Source organism: Gasterosteus aculeatus, chromosome 3, assembly GCF_964276395.1.
Source record: "Gasterosteus aculeatus chromosome 3, fGasAcu3.hap1.1, whole genome shotgun sequence".
Taxonomy (NCBI): domain Eukaryota; kingdom Metazoa; phylum Chordata; class Actinopteri; order Perciformes; family Gasterosteidae; genus Gasterosteus; species Gasterosteus aculeatus.
In genome coordinates this window covers 18,153,806-18,175,129 of record NC_135690.1, presented here as the reverse complement: position 1 = coordinate 18,175,129, position 21,324 = coordinate 18,153,806, and the positions used below count along the sequence as shown (strand labels likewise).

General features: G+C 46.3%; 3 protein-coding genes across 4 annotated transcripts; 2 read left to right on the top strand and 1 right to left on the bottom strand.

Moving 5' to 3' along the window:
* Positions 1 to 738: 738 nt before the first annotated feature.
* On the bottom strand, positions 739 to 10,325 carry atg9b (autophagy related 9B). The gene is made up of 14 exons (XM_040171119.2): positions 10,017 to 10,325; positions 9,621 to 9,783; positions 9,433 to 9,476; positions 9,026 to 9,090; positions 8,131 to 8,301; positions 6,683 to 6,824; positions 5,787 to 6,535; positions 5,497 to 5,650; positions 5,178 to 5,357; positions 4,838 to 5,083; positions 4,507 to 4,745; positions 4,337 to 4,430; positions 4,168 to 4,252; positions 739 to 3,646 (listed from the first exon to the last, which is right to left on the bottom strand). Exons 2-14 carry the CDS (start codon positions 9,727 to 9,729, stop codon positions 3,492 to 3,494), a joined length of 2,433 nt encoding a protein of 810 aa, XP_040027053.1. The 5' UTR covers positions 9,730 to 9,783; positions 10,017 to 10,325; the 3' UTR covers positions 739 to 3,491.
* Positions 10,037 to 15,323, top strand: abcb8 (ATP-binding cassette, sub-family B (MDR/TAP), member 8). Of its 2 annotated transcripts, XM_040171120.2 has the most exons (16): positions 10,037 to 10,758; positions 11,343 to 11,676; positions 11,796 to 11,951; positions 12,183 to 12,277; positions 12,359 to 12,464; positions 12,546 to 12,707; positions 12,990 to 13,075; positions 13,150 to 13,247; positions 13,356 to 13,461; positions 13,541 to 13,574; positions 13,655 to 13,791; positions 13,903 to 13,997; positions 14,068 to 14,201; positions 14,276 to 14,423; positions 14,506 to 14,756; positions 14,894 to 15,323. In XM_040171120.2, exons 1-16 carry the CDS (start codon positions 10,487 to 10,489, stop codon positions 14,975 to 14,977), a joined length of 2,298 nt encoding a protein of 765 aa, XP_040027054.2. In that variant the 5' UTR covers positions 10,037 to 10,486; the 3' UTR covers positions 14,978 to 15,323. The 2 variants fall into 2 exon arrangements, with proteins under 2 accessions (XP_040027054.2, XP_077956067.1); XM_078099941.1 differs by lacking the exon at positions 10,037 to 10,758 and having other exon boundaries at positions 11,342 to 11,676.
* A 31-nt stretch (positions 15,324 to 15,354) lies between these two features.
* On the top strand, positions 15,355 to 21,197 carry cdk5 (cyclin dependent kinase 5). Its single transcript, XM_040171123.2, has 12 exons — positions 15,355 to 15,718; positions 16,068 to 16,156; positions 16,260 to 16,327; positions 16,417 to 16,477; positions 16,559 to 16,615; positions 16,723 to 16,818; positions 16,942 to 17,016; positions 18,054 to 18,150; positions 18,362 to 18,431; positions 18,563 to 18,623; positions 18,713 to 18,793; positions 18,942 to 21,197. The coding sequence occupies exons 1-12, from the start codon at positions 15,682 to 15,684 to the stop codon at positions 19,026 to 19,028; spliced, it is 879 nt and encodes a 292-aa protein (XP_040027057.1). The 5' UTR covers positions 15,355 to 15,681; the 3' UTR covers positions 19,029 to 21,197.
* Positions 21,198 to 21,324: the final 127 nt, after the last annotated feature.

Below are 21,324 nucleotides of genomic sequence, written 5' to 3'. Positions count from 1 at the left end.
AGAGACTCAAAGTCATGGAAGCACCGATTGCTCATTACTTAAGACAAGTAACAGCAAGTTAAAAAAGAATACTGGCCATTCTGGCCCATATCAGAAAGATATATGACTTAAATGGAATTATTAATGCATTCATGTGTTCAGTGCTTTAATGTTGCAGCTAATAATGGAAGATTTAATTTAATTACATTCCAGCACACCAATGCATTTTATTCCAGAGAATATTCAAAAATGACTCCAAACAATTACCAAAAATGATTGATTAAAGATTATGATCTGTGATCAGGGGGGAAGAGAACCTGTGTTTGCCACATATCGTGCTTTCTACAAATGTGCCAGAAAAACGAAAGAAGTGATCTTCATACGGTGGATATCATGAAATATGACATCCACCCTTTTTCTCTTGAGTCCTTATTTGGACGGTAAATGATTTCGTACTTTCTCTGATGCGACTGCTCGAAGTCGCCAGAGTAACTTTAAATCCCACACGTCCTTTGTGTTCATTTAGTCAGGTGGGTGTCTGTTTCCATCTGTGCACAGTGGCCATCGGACTTCTCTACATCATCTACATCATTACCAAATTCAATATTAAACAGGTTTCCACCTCAGTTCAAGGTCCCAAAAGCAGGAGTGTCAGATACATATAGACACATCATTATCTCAAAGGCAGAAATACAAAACTAATTAAAATTTAAATAGTTTTATTTCAAATAAATATTGGATAATCAACCACACATGAAATAACACTCAAAATAAGATTTATTTGCATCTCTACTCACAGAAAAAACACACGTATTGTAAATCTGTGCTGAAAACAACTTCTTTTGGCATGTTTCATTTTTCAGCTAGTGATGCTGTGTTTACAATAAAAACAGACACACCTGTGTAACAAACAACATAAAACGTATTTCCAGATGAAAACGTAGCACCTTGTTACCAGTCACTGATAGTCGGACTGGTGTGTAGTGGATGAGAAGGTCGGCTGTGATGTGCAGTCGCTGCAACAGAGTAGAAACTGCATCTTTCAAGCCGCATCCACTTGGTTACATACTTGATGCTATAGACAATGGCTCGCCAAAATAAAATACTGTACACTGAGTGTAAATGAAATGGCTTGTGTACGGAGCAATTCCTAATCCTTTAATACTAAAGGCACTGATTAAATCAAAATGACCGACATGACAGTAGGTGTGGACGAGGAGAACGTGCACAGCGCCGAGCTCCAGTGTCTCTTTGCTGACAGGAAGCAGCGCGATACGACACATGTGACATTAGATGTCATTTAGCTGACGCTCTTATCCAAAGAGGTTTTAACCCATGGTTTTACATTTTAGCCCGGGGAGCAATTAGGGGTCAGGTGTCTTGCTCAGGGACACTTTGACACGGAGCATCCGGGGTACGAACTGCCAACCTTGCGGTTCCTGGCGTACCCGCCCTACTTCACGCTCCACCGTCGCCCACGGCGACACACGACGTCATGCCGGATGGAGACTGACTCAAGCGTCCCTTTTCAGACCTGCAGTTTCTAAAAACGTAACTGATGCTAGTATTATACACACACGCTACAAATTAAAATTTTATAAAAAAAAAAAAAGTATATTCTGTCAGTGCAAAATTCATAGTTCATGTTAGTATAATTACACAGGTGTCAAAAAGCATTCCGTCCACAGACAACAGTTCATCCACATTAAGAGGGCAAAGACATTTCTATTCTGTGAAGTTGCAGTTGTGATGGATGATTTAAATTTTTATATATATATATATATATATATATATAAAAATAACTAACAAATATGCAGAAAAATCGAGAAGCAGATTTAGTCCCACTTTATTTTAAGTGTGAGTCACAATAAGAACCATGCAGCTAGCCATTTTATCTTTGCATACATGAAATTGTTTTATTTCAATTTCAAACTACTTTTTTGTGGGGAACTTTTTTTTTTTTTTTCTTTAATAAGAATTTGGAAAGTAAATAATTTTACAAACAATCTGAATATTTTCTTCAAATAAATAATACACAAAAAATGGGGGCAAAAGGTAATAAATAAACCTAAAACTAACAAATCATTTAGACTGTGGAGGCTTTTTTTCCTCATGTATAAAGCCAACAACTGCTGGCCAAATATTTTCAAACCTAAAGCTGCAGAGGCAACAGCGCCCCTAAAATCAGCCCTTAACCTCATCTTAAGTGTTTTGGAAAAGAAGGATGCAAACAAAAGCGTTTTGTGCACAAACATTTGTTGAAGCAACACCCCTGTTTTGTTCCTTAAAACTGCCGCCTGGGCAGGAAGCAACAGATTCTACTTACACGTGCGTTCAAATCCAAATGAAGTTAAAAGATGCATCTGCACATTGCGAAGAAAAGCCATATTGTATGAACGAATTTACACGGGTATTTAAACTGCAGAGGTATTAATTGGAGGAATAGTTCTTCACCACCACTGAGGTAATACAGACACTATCATTTATATGTAATTAAATGGGTGTTAAGGCATAAAGCTGAATTTGTGTCCAGCTTAAGTAGACTTCTTATATTTAGTAGACATCTGCATTGGGATTCCAGGTGTTTTCCATCATTTCTGTCCCGTTTTAGAGTGAAAGTTTCCTTAAATATGCTCCGCAAAGATTAATACTGATTAAAATCTGTACTTAGACCCACTAATCACAGACAGCAGCACGTGTGTGTGTCCGGGTGCACATGGTGATTTAGTAGTTCGGCTCCTGTACAGTTGACCCATCAAATCAATACTTGGTATAATTATCAAGGATAAGCTCTGGTAGTAAAAATGTGGACCTTCAAAAGGATGACGAGGATGCAAAAGTGTATATACAAATCGCCAGGGTTAAAATATGAAATCCTCTTTTTCAGTTGATCATAAGTGTTCAGGCAGCTGCGATACAGTTAGCTGTCTTTGTAGCACAGATGATCTCTGCGAGTTCTACACACACACACACACACACACACACACACACACACACACACACACGCACACGCACACGCACACACAGCAGAAGTGGAGATGAGCCGCCTGCGCTCCTTTTCACACAGTGATCCCCCGGATGCACAACGTCTCTCCGACACGTCGCACAGTTTGCCTGCACAAGTTTGGGACGAGGTCATCGCGGGTCGGGCGGAAGACGTGCGGGTTCCCTGATGCCATGAGTCCGCCTGATGTGACAGGACGAGGCGCGGCGGTGCAGTGGTTATTCAACGAGCCGCTCCGAGAAACAAAACGCCGGATGATGTTTTAAAAAAGGTCCACGCGCTAAACTCCCCGTGAAGATCATCTAAGGCCACAAAGTTCATAGACGAAAAACTAAATGTAAACACCATCAAAAGAAATGAGAGAGGGGGGAGAAATGATCACGTGACGCATCCCTTGTTGGATAAAAGGCCATTGTCGTTGGGTTCGACCAAAGGAAACGGAACCAGCGAGCAAAGGTGGTGGACGTGTGTTGTGTTATAGAGCTTATACCTTGTGACAAAAGGCACTTTAACAACTGCCACCGCCGGCCTGTTTAGGAGCATTTCCACTATTAATCTCCTGATCGTCTTCATTCTCCTCTTCCTCCTCCTCTTGCCAGCCCCCGAGGTGCACAGGGGTGTGCATGGAAATGCTGGCACCGAGTCCGCTGTTGGCCTGGAGACCTGATGAGTGTTAAATACACAGTCAGAAGCTTTCTGGGGTTAGTCTGGTTAATACAGGAAGAAATGAGAGCACGGGAAAACATTTTAATCTAATGACACATGATGTAAAATAACATTGTGCTCGATGCTAGTGTAGAAACCTCAGCACACTGTGAGAAGCATTACTACAACTAATCAAATCACCACTTTTAGCCAATTTACTAGAAATCACCGTATACTTTACTTCATAAAATAAGTTTCTTCACCTCGTGACCACTAGTATCCATTAAGTTACTATAGTTGGAATAATCCACTTTGACTTGACATTTAACTTGAAACAGCTGACATATTTGCTTGTAGAAGCTCATGTAATTTCTTCTTACTTAACGTGATGGAGTTTAACTAAGAGCTGCAGACTCATGATCTCAGCACTACAAGCTACCTTGTTGCAACGTTAAAACTATAAATGCACAGTGGCATTAACTCGCTTCCTACTGCGTTTCCACTTTGCAAGGTTGCGCAAAAACAAGACTTTGATTTACCAGCATTGGTGTGCAGATCTCTCATTGGCACGGGGTTCTGCCACTGCCCCGACGGCCTCTGTGGGTGGGAGCTCTGCTGGTGGAGCTGCACAGACAATCATTTCTCAATGTAAAGCAGAACTCGTTCATGTATTAATGTGAGCTGTTGGTTGTGGCGGCGGGAAGGTACCTCATGCAGGTAGATGGCATGAAGACTCATCTCCGCTGAGGCAAACTCCGAGTGCAGCGTGTTGCTCCGGACGCGAGAGTCACTGCGGGACATACTGAAAAAGAATCGCGTTAGCTGAAACCGATCACTTTGCATCTGTCGATCCGCCATCGCGACGCGCGGCGCGTTACCTGTCCGCGGCGGTGCGGTCGCTGCGGTACATGGCGCCCTCGGGGTGGACGGACGCGGGCAGCAGGCCGTGGGCGCGGCCGCGGCTGGCGTGCGGGAGCTGGGAGGCGGACAGGGAGGCCAGGACACTGGCAGCGGCGGAGGCGGCGGTGCTGGGCGGGACGAAGCGGTGGTCTCGCCCTTGTAGCCCGGAGGCGGTGAGGATGGGGTGTGCCAGGACACTGGCCAGCAGATTATCGGGCTGGAAAACCACAACCAAAAAGGAGACACTGAGTGAATACGATTGCATTCGTTATTCGGCGGCGGCGGCGCTGCGGGGTATTCGAGGTTTACCCCGGTGCCGGGCTCGTTGGACTGCAGGGAGGTGCAGAGAGGAGCCTCGGAGAGCAGCAGCTGGGTGGAGGGGCCCCCCTGTGCATCGTGCTGCACCTTTTCCTTCAGATGGCTGATGAACACCGAGCTCTCCTGAGGCGGCTGCCAGCGAGGGTTCTTAATGGTGAAGTGCATGAGCGACAACTCGGTCTTGCCATTTTCCGCCTGCTGGTACACGGAGGCCTCCGTCTGGCCCTCTGACATCCACTGAAACCAGAAATACAGACAAACGTCCATTCAAACAAAAGCAACATCCCTTTACGTCAAAGTCAGAGAAGCTCTAATCTATGGAGCGTCTTACCGTCGGGTTTCCGTGGCGTCTGATGTCCATCTGAGCAAAGGAACAGATGTCTCCGACTCCGACCACTTCGACGGTGAAGTTCCTGAAGAAGTCAATGATCTCTAGAGATTTATTCCTCAGGTGGAAGATGAGAATAAAGGGCGTGACGATCGGACTGAGCAACTCCTCCAAAATGAACACCTGATTGGGACAGAGAAAGAACCAGGTCACGTATTCCCTTTCCACACAACGTGTATCGGCACACATTCGGCTATGTGAGTATGGAAATATGTCAATGTACTAAGAGACAAAGACTCCGCGGGACAAAGGTGTTCCTCACCGCCTTGTACTGGAACAGCTGTGCCACCTCGTCACGGGTCTCGCTCTTGTTGGCGTTGCCCCTCCAGTGGTCTGGCATGTAGTGAATGTGAGCCAGCATACACTGCAGCAGCTGTTCTGGACACCACACCATGTGTTCATCTGGGATAAAGGACCTGGTGGGGAAAACAACACAACTATAAATGAGGAAAACGGGATCGTTTTGCACAGTAACGTTTGATCTTTGACACCGGATTAGGAGTCAAACGAGCCCCTTCAAGGACGATATAAATGATATAAAGAAAGGCTCACCTGGCGATGGTGATGACCACGCCCAGCACCGTGATGGCAGTCAGGATGTGCTGCACCGTCAGAACATCCTCGTCGTACACCGTCAGCGCAATCAGCACGGCCAGAACTGACCCCGAGAAGAAGGCAAAGTTCTTGGCGAGCACCGTCAGCACCGGGGACGTGAAGGAGTTCATGTATTTGGACGTGGGTTTGTAGCCGCGGCCCAAACGGCCGTGCAGCTCGTGGTCCAGCTCGTTGAAGTGCCGCAGGTACAGGCGCCCGAACAGCGACCAGCGCCTGGCGCCCAGGCTCCCGGGCTCCCGGCGGATCACCTCGGTGTAGCTGAAGAAGGCGTAGAGCACCTGCCACACCAGGATGAAGGGACACAGCAGCAGGTTGGCCACGCCCATCAGCAGGATGACTCGGCTGAGCTGCTGCGCGAGCTCCAGGCGGTTTCCATGCCGCTTGTACTTGGGGTGCAGGTTCCACTTGTTCTGGAACAGAGAGCCGGGACCCCAGAAGAGGATGAGCTCGAAGTTGTACTTGAGGCCCTGGGTGAGGAACACCACGTTGCCCAGCAGGGGGAGCTGCAGCTGCACCGGCAGCAGCGATTTGTTGATCATGGCCACCATGTAGTTCTTGAATCGCAGGATGCGGTGATAGATATCGAGTTCAGTCAGCTCTTTCTTGTGAATGCACATTTGCTGTTCTCGTTGCAGGCTGATGAGTCGGTCCTGGACCTCCTGCCACGTGAAGTTGCATAATTCATCCTGGGGCGAGGTGGCAAGGAGCAAAGTCAGCTGACTGACGCACGACAACAGGGACATCCTCATGGACGTATAATTATAAGCGGAGACATGGGTCACAACCCTGGTTGCCTCCTGTGTAATATTAAGGTGTCCACGTGTCGCACTTACCATTCGGATCTTCAGAGCTTTGATGTAGAACTGCCTGATCTCCCAGTAGCTGAGAACATTGCAAAAGACTTTGACAAGTCGATAGATCCAAAAGATGGCTGCCATGATGAGAAGGAATATGATCCAGCTGTTCTCTTGAATCCTGAATAGAAACAAAAGCCTCTTTCAGAGACGGCTTTATTCATCTATAAGAGTCACGTTTGACATTCAGACAGGGGCGTAAATATTCAGAGGAGGTTAATCGGGAAACTGTTACTTCGGGTAGGAAATCCTGGTTTACAGGCTGTGTTAGCCGTAGCTACATTAGCTGATATAAAGCTGATTTACATTGTTTCGTTGTCATTCTGAATCCGCTAACAAGCATATGGCTTTTGGAGGGAAATGAGAGAACTTATGAGGATTGGTGGCGGACGGTGAGGTTACAAACTGTGGAACACGGGGTCCCGATTTAGAGCCCGGAGCGGTTTTACGTCACAGAGTTTGATAGAGACGACCACTGAGCCGGTCCCAATCAGGGAACAAATTAATGAGAGGCCTATTAGACAAGCTGTAGATAACAAGCAGAGGCAAAGACACATTCTGGAGAGACATTGGAGTGAGTCTGTCCCTTTTAGCCGGGGGGGTCATGTGCTTGTCAGCGTTCTGGCCAGTTGTCAGGATCTCGGCTGGACAGTTATACCTCACCAAAGCTATCAATTACATTGTCCTGTTCCCTAACGCTGTCCCCACTCGTAATACTGTCCTCTAAGTCACCATCGCTTACAGGAAGCTGCCAATCTCTGGTTCATAGAAAGAGACCGTGTGCCTTCTACTTCAAATGATTACTTTGGTTAAACTTTAGGCTTTTTTTTAGGACAAAACCCGAAGGTAATGCTATAGCATTTAATCTGCATTAACACCTGATTAAATTTGAAGTAGGCGTTAAAAGAATAATATAAAAATGTAACATTTTGGTCATATTTTGGATCCTCGTTAAACTCACTTCTTTTGGGACAACGGTTTCAGAACCAAACCACACGATGGGAAACTAACTGAGAGCAGTAGTGACAATAACAACGGGCTTCCTGCTGCTTAGAGAGCTGTTTATAACAGAGCTTAAAGAGACATTGCCTACCGTTATATCAAGAAACGCAGAGAACAGTTAAATAGTCCACTGCTCCGTATCCCTTCTATGTGAGTGTTTAATCCACATCGAACGCAGTCCAATGAGAAATTAAAGCTGAAAGTCTAATTACAACTGTATTAAGCCCGACAAAAGAAAAGCCTCTGAAGGGCCGTCTCTAATAATATCCAAGACCACGTCTGCCGGATCTAACTGGCTGGAATCAGAGGACGAGCACATCAGGTAAAGCGACCGTTTAGCTTTTTCAATTAATTCACCATGACGTTTTTTTTTTAACCCTTTCCCACAGTGAAGCCCTCCATTAACCTGCATTAAAGAGGGTTACCTGTCCGTGCACTGCTGACTGGGGAGGATGGCATCTGAAAGAGTGACCTTGTTCCTGTCCAAGGGGTTCTGGCCCGGCCCGGTGTGGTTGACCACGCGATTGGCAAACAGGACATCGTACTCCACGCAGTTGACAAGGAATGTTGTGAACGTGACAACAAACAATAACTGACTGAAAAAGAAGGAATGAAATTAGGCATCATGATTAATGACAGTTAAAACAAAAGAGACCAAGATTGGTCCACATTTCTGAGCAAGGTCCCTTTTTTAATTCCTGAGCTATTAATGCAAGTTTGCAATTACATAATGTCAGATTTTCCCCCAGGCCCCCCCCACTGACTCCGATACCTTCATCCAGGAGCAGTTTGTATACAGTTAACAATGTCTGCTGCTAACACTAGCCTGTGTAACCCCACACTGCAATGGTAACGTGGAAAATCTCCAGTAGATTTCTCTTGCTAATGGTTTAAAGAGCCACAAATGAATCCGGCAACTGTAGCCAGAATCAGACAAACACCAGTCACGGGCCAAATAAACAAGAAAATATATGTATTGCAGTGGCATGTTGGTCTGGTAACAGGATTATGGGTAACGGAAGAAGTTATACAATGTGCCCCAAAAGGTGGTACTAATAATAGTTAAACAAATAATAATGAATATGTAGTAATTGCAGGGACATTATTTCTCAACTCCAGCTGCTTTGATAATCAGCTGTCAGACTTGTTTCTCTCTGAAGCTTCTGGGAACAATTCGCTGCCATAATGACAACATGGCAGTAAACTAGGCCCCGTCCTACTTACAACACGTGGCAAACTAATGATTTAAATTCTAAACGTACCACAGCGTCGCATACTGTTGACAACTACAAGCATCTGTACTCAGTACTTTATACTTACATGAGTTCAAAGAACTCTGATAACATCATACAGGCGAAGCCATTCTTTTGATGGAAATGGTAGATGTGGACAGACTGGTTAAGGAAAGTCTGGAATCTCCTTAAAACAAAGTCTCGGCCAGTCACTTAAAATACCTTTGATTGAGCACGAATAATCTACAGGATATCACACACACGTCAATCTCTAGGAGACTGAAAATAAAATCCCAAGAAACGTCTCTTCCTGGTAATCCCTTTAGTAACACATGTGGCGCTCAGAAGTAAACAAATACGACAGACTCTAAAAATATGACTACTGACCAGTGTGTGATTAGTGTGTGTCAGCACGGCGTGAAGCCACTGGTTTATGCAATGCCGGTAAACACTGACACGTCTTCTACTTAACACTACTAGAGTTTGAAAGGATATCCTTTTGAAGAAGTTATCCAGGTTCTTGATATGGTGCCATGAGTCTGCAAAATAAACGAAAGCGTTATCACTTCGACCCCCGTGCACAACGTGTGGAAACGTACCAACGTATTGCTGCAAACTCCCAGCGTGCAGTTAGTCTGTTATTTTAAAGATAGCACATACGTGTGTTTCAGTAGCATGTTTACCTTTTAGGCCTTCTGGCACGTGCACCAGTAAATCCTCCTCCCCTGGCGGCGAGTCCTCCTCGAAGTCCTCGATCCGCTGGTACTCCCGGTAAGCTTCAAAGTTGGCCATTGCGCTTCACATTCTTATGGCGACTCCCGACCGACTCCCAGCGTGTAGTAAACACTGTGTGAGACGAAGACGGCCCCGTGAGCCAAGTTACATTCCGTGGCAGCTCGAGCAGCCGCAACCAGGATAGCGTTAGCTACAGCTAGCTAGCACTAGCCTGCTAAAGCGCTGGTCTGGCGGTCACCGCTCGCGCAACCGCTCGCGCTGCCATAGCAACACAAATAGCGAGCGACCGCGAGGAATTAAGAACGCGAGTCCTCGGCGGGAGGGAACTGCCTGGTGTTAGTTACCGTTATTTAAGAGAAGACTCGGCTGACGGCCGGTTAGCCTGTGAATGATTCAGCCTCTGAAGCAACCCGGGGTGAAGCGGGTTTGTTTTGTCCCCGACGTGGTCCGCGTCTCCTCTGGTGTCGTGTCTTCTTCGGTCTGTTGCGCGGGTCCAACGCGGGCGGCGAGCTCGTTCCGCACCGGCGGCTCTGTTCAAATCAACGACTGCGCGACTTCACGTTCCCGGTTAGACGAGTCGCCCAAAGATGCACCGTCCGGTGTGAGCCCACTGTTTTTGTCTTTCGCAAACAAATGTCAACAAAACGACTTTCGCGTCACTTCCGGTTAAACTTCCGTCATTTCCGGTTGTGAATTGTAGTTTTCTCACCCGCAACCCTGAAAAGTTGGATTTCGGTCGCGCCACTTTATGACTATTTTGCACAAATATCTTTAAATTGTTTTATTTGATGTCCACAATGAACGAAGCCCACTCATGTTGTCAGAAACAAATATATCTAGAATAAAAGTGAATCTGTATCCGCAGCAATGCACCCTGGGTAGGCGTCAACATGGCAGCCCGCGCGGTGCCTCTGGATTACGGCGCAGCTTAACGACCACTGAAGCCCAACGAGCCTGTTTGACATTTAAATACGCGTACAACATGTTTCACGTCCTGTGCTGTAGAACGAGCCTCGCCGCTCCGCTGCGGTCACCGTCGTTACACCCGCGAGGCAACAAGGCAGCGGACGGCTGGAAGCTTTCACGGTAGAGTGACCCGGTGACCCCGTGACCCCGTGTAGTGACAGCTGACCTGCGCCCGTTTAATAAACCGAGTCATCATCAGCAAATGTGGAACAGTTATCAGTTTGTTATCGGAAAGAGAAAAGGATTCAGCCACCAAATGTCATGCATCGTTTGTTTCTTCTTTCTTTGGCCGTACAGTTCTATGTATTTACATTATTTACATGTATGTAATGTTCCTTTAGGTCCAGAGCGTCTGAACAATCATCACGTTGTTTTGTTTTCTTGTATGCATTCATACTGTCATTGACATGATTATATACGTTTGCTTCATTTATCAGTTTGTATTGTCTTGCAAAGCATCCGTTTTTTTAAAAGTGCTCTATAAAAATATTACAATCATTTCTAAAAAGAGTTTAGAGGTGTCCTCAAGATGTCTAAAGATGAAGAAATTATTAATTCATACTCACAAAAATGGCTATTTGCAAAACAATCTAAGCTCTTAAGGCCGTCAGATATTTTAGCTTACGTTCGCTGTACAATACTTTCATATATACTTAATACAGTATTTAATGCCTGATTGTAGAAACAATATGTCTCGCATCCAGGTGGTACACATCTCCACCACCTCCCGCACACAGCCCCTCACAGCGGCCTGGAACTGCTGTCGGCCGTATGTGGAGCCTGACCGTGAGCGCTCTGCGCCGGCCCCCCACCCCCCGAACGGCCTCCCCCCCGGGAGTGGCCCTGAAGTTCATCCTGGGACCAGCAGTGCTCAGCGTCTCCGCCCGGCTGCTCTGCCGCTCCGCTCGCTGCCAGGCAGATTTAAATAACAACGTCCCGGTGGAGCTTAAAGCCAAAAGCGCCGTGCCGGAGTTCAAATGGCGCATCTTGTGGGAGTTTGTCAAACCTCAGCTGTTTGCTCTCATCGGCGCCGTGGTGGTAAGTCGCGAGTCACGTCGCTCGAATGCAACGATTACGTAGGATGTCACATGACAAACGTATAGCCACACGATGCCATTCGTGCTGCTCGACTAGAATTGAGTGTCTTTTCTTTTCAGCTGGCTTTTTGCGCCGCCCTCTTGAATATTCAAATCCCGCTGATGCTCGGGAATCTGGTGAATGTGGTGGCACGTCACCTGAGGGAACACACGGGGAATTACGTCCAGGAGATAAGAGGCCCCGCCCTGAAACTACTGGGGCTGTACGGGATCCAAGTAAGAACACAACCAACCTGTCGCCGCGCATCTCGGCAATTTACTCTGCCGGTGCTTCAGCGAGAGCCCAATCCATTGCTGCACTAAATACGACGGCACAATGAGCTCGTCGCACACTTCATTGAAACCATCGCAGGGAAGTGCTGTTAAATACTGCGATACCATCACCTGTGAGGACGCGGTCGGCTTGTTGTTGTGGTTCATATTGAAAACAGTGTCATTACTGTGCAGGGCCTGCTGACGAGCGGCTACATCATCCTGCTTTCACAAGTGGGGGAGAGGGTGGCCGCCGACATGAGGAAGACTCTTTTCGCGTCCTTACTGAGGTACGTGCCCCTCAAGGCGCGGAGCCGGTGGAACGTGAAGACGCGTGGTTCACCTGGCGGGCGTTATTGTTTGTGTCTCAGGCAGGATGTGGCTTTCTTCGACGGCAATAAAACGGGGCAGCTGGTGAACCGTTTGACCGCTGACATTCAGGAGTTCAAGTCCTCCTTTAAACTGGTCGTCTCCCAGGTATAAAGTCCCTACATTTCAGATGATAGGAAGGTGATCTTGTGATTCTTGTGTGTTTTTAATCTCTTTTTCTATGCGCAGGGTCTGCGGAGTATCACGCAGACCTTCGGATGTTTGATCTCCCTCTACATCATCTCCCCCAAGCTCACCGGTTTGACGGTCATCGTCCTCCCTTGCCTCGTGGGAGCCGGCGCTCTCATCGGCTCCTTCCTCCGCAAACTGTCCCGCTTGGCTCAGGAACAGGTGACACCCGGCGCCTTCTCCTGCAGTCCCGCTCTGATGCTCACGGTTTAATGGGGTGACCTACAAGCATAAAGATGCCCGTCGATGCTTTTATTGTGAGATATTTACAATTACATCGACGGTCAAACTCTTTCCTCCTGGGAGATTTATGCTTTCACGTAGCTTGCGTCGTTACTACACAGCATCTGTGGTTGCTTCCTGTAAAATGTGAAGCAGAGTTCAATTAACGTTATGAATTAAGTTGAACTTGAGGTCTCGTCTCAGCTGTCTGATTCTTCTCAGGTGTCCAAAGCAACAGGGGTGGCAGACGAGGCGCTCGGCAACGTGCGGACGGTGAAGGCTTTTGCGATGGAGGAGCGGGAGCTCCAGTAAGTGGCGGCGTAGTACTTGTACACGGAATACTGCCCCGTATGTCTGAGATTGTCTGTTTTTCTGTCTCCAGATTATATTCGTATGAGGTGGACAAATCATGTGAAATGAATGAAAATCTTGGTTCAGGCATTGCAGTTTTCCAAGGACTGTCCAACATCGCTCTAAACTGTGAGTGTATTACATAAGAATAAGAAGAGGAGCGAACACAACACCGAGCAGACTGGTGCTCCGTACCACAACATCTCCTGCAGTGACGCCTTTGTGTTGTTAATACAGGCATTGTGCTAGGAACTATTTTTGCAGGAGGGACTTTGATTTCCAGCAATGAAATGTCCCCCGGAGACCTCATGTCTTTCCTGGTGGCCTCACAGACCGTTCAGAGGTAAGAGGTCCAACGTGCTCCACGACCGTTGCTCTTTATTGCCATTTACAATCCACCTGCGTGTTCTCTCTGTGCTCAGGTCCTTGGCCAGTATCTCTATCCTCTTTGGACAGGTGAGTAAAAATCACAGCCGCGTGCAGAGCGTTACTTCTGGAATAGTGTCAGACGTCAAGCTTTGGACCTTCGGCCACAGATGGTGAGAGGGCTGAGCTCTGGGGCGCGGGTGTTTGAATACCTCGCTCTGGTTCCCACCATTCCTCTGTCTGGGGGGCGACGCATCCCGTACAACTCTCTGACAGGAAGAGTGGACTTCATGAACATTTCGTTCAGGTTGGAACCTCAACGCAATTCAAGAAGATTTATATTCAATTCGTGGCATTAACTGCATATAAATATCAGATGATACTGGACTGAATTTGTTGTTTTTTTAAATATCCATAGCTATCCAACGAGACCTGGACATCAGATCTTAAAGAAGTTCAACTTAACGCTGCCAACTTGTAAAACTGTTGCCATTGTTGGAGAATCTGGAGGAGGTATTTTCTCAATTGTAAACGTTAATAATGCAATGGTGAGCTTTTAAACGAATAACCCGATGCATCGTAGGAAAGTCCACTGTGGCGTCCTTGCTGGAGCGTTTCTATGACCCGACCAGCGGCTCCGTCATGCTGGACGGACTCGACATTCGAACACTTGACCTGTCGTGGCTCCGGGGACAAGTCATCGGATACATCAATCAGGTAAAACGCTTTTCTTTTTACGGCCAGTTCTGTAAATCAACGAATTGCCTGTTTTCAATCGTGCATCGTCGCAGGAGCCCGTCCTGTTTGGCTCGTCCATCATGGACAACATCCGCTTTGGGAAACCCGAGGCCACGGACGCCGAGGTCGTCAACGCAGCCGTGCAGGCCAACGCTCACGGCTTCATCACAGGCTTCCCGGACGGCTACAGCACCGTGGTCGGTAGGTGCTCTCTTTGAGGCACTCGCCAACATTTACAGCCGCGTGCCATTTTGAATACTAAGCGTCAGACCCGTAAACCCAGGTGAGCGAGGTGCGACGTTGTCGGGCGGCCAGAAACAGCGCATCGCCATCGCCCGCGCCCTGATCAAGAACCCCCGCATCCTGGTGCTGGATGAAGCCACCAGCGCCCTGGACGCGGAATCCGAGCGCGTGGTGCAGGAGGCGCTCGACCGAGCGACGAGCGGCCGCACGGTGCTCGTCATCGCCCACCGGCTGAGCACCATTCAGAGGGCCGACCTCATCTGCGTCATGAGCCACGGGCGCATTGTGGAGGTGAGGTCTTCTGCCCTGTGAGGCTCAAAAGATTCCGTGTTCACACGTTTATTTGTATTTATTGGCTTCCATCTCATTGTAATGAGGGAGTGACACACGTTTGAATTAAATCTGACTGGCTTGCTCTTGTCTTTTAGGCTGGAACTCACCTGGAACTGCTGAGCAAAGGAGGCATTTACTCCGATCTGATTCGCAGGCAAAGATCTGAGGGGCAGAAATGAACACGTTGTTTACAGTAGCTCTGCACTGCAGGATCGAATTTAATTTTAAATTAAATTTATAGTAAAGCCTTGCCTAAAGAGATAGATTATGTAAAACTCTGTCTAGATTTATGACACACTCTGAAATTGAAGTATGTAAAAGTGGACCAACAGGATTATACTGTGATGATACGCAAGTGACACTACTGTCCAGTATCCACACTTCCATAATACTGTTTTCTCTTGTCATGTATAGAAAGGTAGAAAAAATAAACCGTTTTTATGAGGTTATATTATAATTTGTTTTATGGATCATACTACAGAGCATGTTTATGTTTTGTCACAAATAAAAGTACAAAGGAACAAAGTGTTTAATCACCTTGGGACCGTGTTTGACTGAGAATAGTGATTCTATTATTGTGCGTCTGTGCAGTTTGTGCACTGACGCTAAATCCTGCTCCTGCATCACATCCCACCAATGCTTTAGAAACGGCTTCTGTTGCACATATATTTATTGCATGTTTTGGAGCGTTCTGTCTGGTTTTCGAGGGCGATGCACTTCGCGCGCTGGCCTCTAGATGACCAACAAGCCCCGGCAGCAGCAGCAGCGAGTGCAGATAGCTTGAAGCTAACGCCAGCTATCATAACATTATCAGCACCCGTCGGGGGGGTTTAATCGGCCGTTGGGTTGCTCGCTCGCCAGAGGCTGGATTCACTGGCCAAACATGCAGAAATATGAAAAGCTTGAAAAAATCGGGGAGGGTAAGTAGCTTCACACGAAGTTAATATTAGCCTGGTTTGCTAACCAACAGTCCGGTAACGTTATTTGCAGCGCTACCTAGCATTAGCTAGCTCGCTAGCTCTGTGCTTTCTGTAACTAACGTTAATTCCGTTGTTAATTCCGTACAACGCCGCGTGTGTCGTTTATAATTAAACAATAGTAACGTTATCCGGTTGAGACGAGCTCTGTCATATGATTCTCGCCCGCCACCTTCTGCGATATTCACTAGATGTGCTAGCTAGGTGGCTAGTTAGCATTAGCAGCGCTTGGCGTTGCTATGCCATTCATCGATACATCCGCTGATTTGTTTTGACGTGATCTGCTCCGCAGGCACCTATGGGACCGTTTTCAAGGCTAAAAACAGAGAGACACACGAAATCGTGGCTCTGAAAAGGGTCCGGTTGGACGACGACGACGAGGTAACGTTATGCACATTTATAATGTTCGCTAATATTCATTGAATCGTATGCTAGCTGTTGTTAGCAGACTAGTGCTAACCCCCGCCGGGTGTCATTTCTCCAGGGGGTGCCAAGTTCTGCTCTGAGAGAAATCTGCCTTCTGAAGGAACTGAAGCATAAAAACATTGTCAGGTCAGTCCGCCGAACGCAAGTTGTTGTGACGGATTAAAGTTCGGATTCAGCCCGGACGTCAACACTTAAAGCTGCTCTGTCTCCTCCAGACTACACGATGTCCTGCACAGCGACAAGAAGCTCACCTTGGTGTTTGAATATTGTGATCAGGTGAGATGCTCGTCCCCAACATGCAGTATGTGGTGCATGTGGACTTCACATGACTCTTGTCGTGTCTCTTGTCACCTGCAGGATTTGAAGAAGTATTTTGACAGCTGCAATGGGGATCTGGATCCTGAAACTGTGAAGGTGAGAGATTTAACCAAATGCAAATGTATCCTATATTTGACAACTTGATTGGTAGATGGTGACCCTCTGGTTGTCACATCTTGTTTGTTTGTCTCCGTCTCCTGCAGTCCTTCATGTACCAGCTGCTGAAAGGCCTCGCTTTCTGTCACAGTCGAAACGTTCTTCATCGAGATCTGAAGCCACAGAATCTGCTCATCAACAGAGTGAGTGTGATTTTTGACCCGACGGAGGAACACAAACTTTGGTAACGGTGTGCGTCAAATGCTCGACCGAATCCGGTGTGTTGGTCTGCGTTCGTATAATCGGCCATTTGTGTCTCTGCACAGAATGGAGAGCTGAAGCTGGCTGACTTTGGGTTGGCTCGCGCCTTCGGCATTCCCGTCAGGTGTTACTCTGCAGAGGTAGGTCTCACGTCGTCATTAATTGGTTTTTATTTTTTCCGATTCTCAATATCTAAAGAGGAACCAGGTTCGAGACTGACTAAGTGCTGGAAAAAAAATGACCTCACACTGTAAAAGTTAGTGTCAAAATGTGACGCATCCAACCAGCGACCATCTAGAGATGTGACCTCTTCTACGCAGAACGAGCTGTGTGTAAACAGCCCACAGGCACCGGGGTCCATTAGTTAATGATGAGAAGGAGTCCGACACACTGCAGCAGTTAAAGTGGGGTTTTATTTTCTATTTAGTGTTGTTGCTGAAGCCGTCGGAGCTCGGTGGGGCTACTACCCATCTGAAAATGTAATAAACAGAAAAAAGCTAGAGGGGGACGTAGTTTGAAGTAAGGTCATTGACAAAGGTCATTTCGTTCCAGCGCATCACGCTGAGACTGAAGAGATGAACGATCCCGCAGCTACGTGGATAAACGTAATGTGCTGCTCTCAGCAGGGACTAATACAGTGACTGAAGCCGTTTAAATGGCCGTATTTTATTCAATCCAGCAGCGTTATTGCCCCGTAAAGTCAAATAGATCTTTATTAAAACTCTTTCTCGGGCAAGTGAAGCGGTAGCAGGGTTTTTGCTGCGGTTTAAGGAAATATAAGTATTCCCCTGAAAAACCATCTTCTCTATTCATGTATTTTTCTTTACATTTAAATAAAAAAAATGCTGAAAACCCAATTTGTGACATTTTTAATTTGACGTGGCAGCTTAAAGCTCATAACGAATGACCAACGACTGAAGGCAGTCGCCTCATCATCATCTGCTCGTCAGCCCACGCAATCTTTTCACTTCACCGCACACGTTTTCATATAGTGTAGAAAAACACTGGACACCCGATGTGGGTTGTGGAAACCACGGCGCTGATACAAGTACACCGTTTAGTTTGAGTCACAGTGTCGCCTAATCATTTTTTTCTTTTTTCCTGAAATCCGTGTCGGAACAAAATGCCGTTGAATCCGTGACCGTCGGTGTGACTCGTGCTCCTGTCTGTGATCCAGGTGGTGACTTTGTGGTACCGGCCTCCGGATGTGCTGTTTGGGGCAAAGCTTTATTCAACCTCTATTGACATGTGGTCTGCTGGATGCATATTTGCTGGTTTGTATCGTAGTTGTTGATATTCTACAGCAGCTGTAATGTTTAATTTAAAAGATGGACATTTAGAGCTATATTTTATATACATCGTGGGGTTTTTTGGTCATGTTTCAATTAAATACATGGAAAGTGATTTTATATTTAGGCGGTTTTATGACCAAACCGTGACTACAATAATAAATGTGACTTAGTTGGATTTCCGTGTCCCGTTCAGAGCTGGCCAATGCGGGGAGACCTTTATTCCCCGGGAACGACGTGGACGACCAGCTGAAGAGGATCTTCAGATATCCTTTGTGCTGAACGCTCGTAGGTATCGGCGGTTCGCTCGGCGGCAGAACGTTTGATCTACCGCGCGACGAATCATTTACACACGGCAGGTCTGAGCAAAGCGCTTCCTTCTTTAACCAGCCGGTACGTTGTTGGGTACTCCGACCGAGGAGCAGTGGCAGACGATGACGAAGCTGCCCGATTACAAGGTAACTTCTGAATGCGATTCGTCCTCCGGGCGGCGGGAGCACGCGCGGGTCACTCAACTGTTGTTTACGGCTTCTCTTCCTGCCTGCAGCCGTATCCCATGTATCCTGCCACCACCTCGCTGGTGAACGTGGTTCCCAAACTAAGTAGCACGGGACGGGATCTACTGCAGGTACGTCCCCTTAAACCCGTCTGTGTTTCTTCAAATATCAATTAGAAATAAAAATTGTGCAGTTGAGTTGAGGACCGGTTGTCGGTGATCTGCAGATATTCTTCTATACTTTATTCTGTTGACACGTGTTTCCTTTTGCTCTCGCCAGAACCTGTTAAAATGTAACCCTGTCCAGAGGATCTCTGCAGAAGAGGCCTTGCAGCACCCGTACTTTGCCGATTTCTGCCCCCCCTAATCGCTAAACGGTTACTCGCCTGAACGCCGCCCCCAGAATCAGTCGTCCTTCAGTCTGAACTCCACGAGGATCGCTCACAAACACCCCCCCCCCCTTCATTCTGCTGTGCCTCTGGGTGGAAAGTCCCGTTGGCGCCGTGAGGTTTAGCTCTTTAAAGGCCTTTTTGCATTTGCTACACTGGCACGTCTGAGGTAATTAGCACTGTGTGTTGCATTGATTCCATTTTAGACTCGTGGAACAAGACGCCCCATTAAATGCTCCCGTTAATAGTTCATAAAACGTAATGATGAACTATATTGGCCATAAAACACAAATGATGTATTTATTTTGATGAGGATCATATAAATCTAGTTATTAGAGAACTGCCTGGGTGGACAGAATAATGGTGACGCTGTTTCTCAGTGATCTGAGACGCATCACTGTAGCAGTCTGTCCCTTACAGAAAACACATGTGGCTTCTGCTGCATCTTTTGGGCGACGAGAGACCACCGATTTCTGGGGGCAGCGAATGTTAACGTCACTATTTCAAAGTTAAATTAAATTAATTCATGTGTAAGTTTTGGAATCCCAAGTAAGGGTATTCATCATTTCATTCATTTCAAAGGTTTTGAATCAATTTGACATTTTTAGGATTTGTATTTTTTTGTATGACTTTATTATACAAGTCTGTGATTTCCAAACTACTGTATGTGATTTGGTACTAACTTATTTCCTTGACAGAATTACTTCATTATCAATTTCTATTAATATTGACAAAGTATTCCTATTGGAAACTATTCCCCATTCATACGAACTGTGACGCTTAACATGTTCACTTCGTCTGCTTTGAACGGACTAAAAACCATTAAAATGACTAATTGGTAGCAAGTGTAGCAGCAGAGCAGTAATCAGCACCAAACCACATACTTATTTCCAGGAGATTATTACGCAATTACAGACCTGTAAATTACACGGTTACATTTAGTTTTTACTTACAATCGACGTCGTTCTCACCAACAGTAACACTCTTTGTCCCATTTCCTTTCACACGATTGTAAAATAGCACGAGAAGCTAATTTATGATATTATTTTTTCTCAGGCTTTTTAATTTTCCCTTTTGTATTTGTCTTTTGTGCACTTTGTTACTTTTATTTTAATGTTTAGTATATGAGTATTAAATGTGGTGAACACTGACGGATGGATTATAGCCGGTTATCAACACACACACACACACACATCTAGATATGTGTGTGTCCATTAGTGACACATGACTTTGTTTTTTAACATCATCTGTATCATAATGAATCTTTTAGCTTTATTAAAATGCTTTTGTAATTGTTAAAATAGAAGAATCGACGGAGAATCTGTATTTTCATACAATTGTTTTGCACCATCGGCTGTTTCCATCCCGGTAACTTATTTTACTGACGTTGTTAAGAGCTCTCGGTGTTATTTGACAGCCGGCGTGACGAGTTGTGTTTGACGAACAGGGAAAGGATTTATGTTCGTTTTGCTGAGGATGTAACCGGGGTAACGGATGCATGTATTTATTAATCTGCCCATTTGTGTCGCATTCGTTTAAAGGCACCGCGGCTTCATTCAGTACAGAAACTCCTTCTCAATGATTTAATGTGACTCGGATCAAAAAGAAGAAGCATCTTTTAGGACTTAAATGTCTAACGGTTGTGTGTGTGTGTGGATCAAGTTACACTGATGAAAACAAGGCATTTCCTCCTGATGACGGCACATTTCAGACGCACTGCTTGGTTTTCAATGAACGATGGATTTTTGCACTTTGTTTGGTCTTTTTGTGTCCATGTCAGCCAGTACGATGAGCAGAGAGGACATAAAGACGTTTCTGCTTTTGATATTGCCGGTTCATTCTTGACCTTTTTGGTGCGTGAAGTGTGAGCTGCAGCGGCTCTTCTCCTCCCGTCAGGTGACCTCAACGTAACCGCAATGCCCGCTGATTCGTCATTCTGAAGGAACGACCCCCAAAAGCCTAAAATGAGTCCAAGTTCTGCTCTTCTGGTGACGTCGACTCGCCGGCGTTTTTGTTGTTTGGTTGGACGCCTGAAATAAGGTCTTTGGTTAAAGCAAATTGAACAGATGTGAATGTTTTGCTGTAATATATCAATCATGATACGTTTGCGTAATAAAAAGAGGCGTTGCTGCGTGACTGAAAACAAACAGGTCAACAAGTCGCTTTGTTGTTTTTACACTCGAGGTCACGCGACCGGCGTGAAGACGGTTCACTGTTTTCACGTCGCCTCTCTGCAAAAATCATGAAACGGTTCGTCGTGGCGCAGGGGGTTAG

Bases quoted from the DNA above. Each gene is read 5' to 3' on its own strand.
- cdk5 (XM_040171123.2), top strand. From the start codon at position 15,682: ATGCAGAAATATGAAAAGCTTGAAAAAATCGGGGAGG. The intron at 15,719-16,067 runs GTAAGTAGCTTC...TCTGCTCCGCAG, and splicing joins GCTTGAAAAAATCGGGGAGG to GCACCTATGGGACCGTTTTC. The intron at 18,794-18,941 runs GTACGTCCCCTT...TGCTCTCGCCAG, and splicing joins CGGGACGGGATCTACTGCAG to AACCTGTTAAAATGTAACCC.
- atg9b (XM_040171119.2), bottom strand. From the start codon at position 9,729: ATGGCCAACTTTGAAGCTTACCGGGAGTACCAGCGGATCGAGGACTTC. The intron at 9,091-9,432 runs ATATCCTTTCAA...CAGTCTGTCCAC, and splicing joins TGGATAACTTCTTCAAAAGG to ATCTACCATTTCCATCAAAA. The intron at 4,253-4,336 runs GTACCTTCCCGC...TTGTCTGTGCAG, and splicing joins ATGCCATCTACCTGCATGAG to CTCCACCAGCAGAGCTCCCA.
- abcb8 (XM_040171120.2), top strand. From the start codon at position 10,487: ATGTTGTCAGAAACAAATATATCTAGAATAAAAGTGAATCTGTATCCG. The intron at 12,465-12,545 runs GTATAAAGTCCC...TTCTATGCGCAG, and splicing joins TTAAACTGGTCGTCTCCCAG to GGTCTGCGGAGTATCACGCA. The intron at 12,708-12,989 runs GTGACACCCGGC...GATTCTTCTCAG, and splicing joins CCCGCTTGGCTCAGGAACAG to GTGTCCAAAGCAACAGGGGT.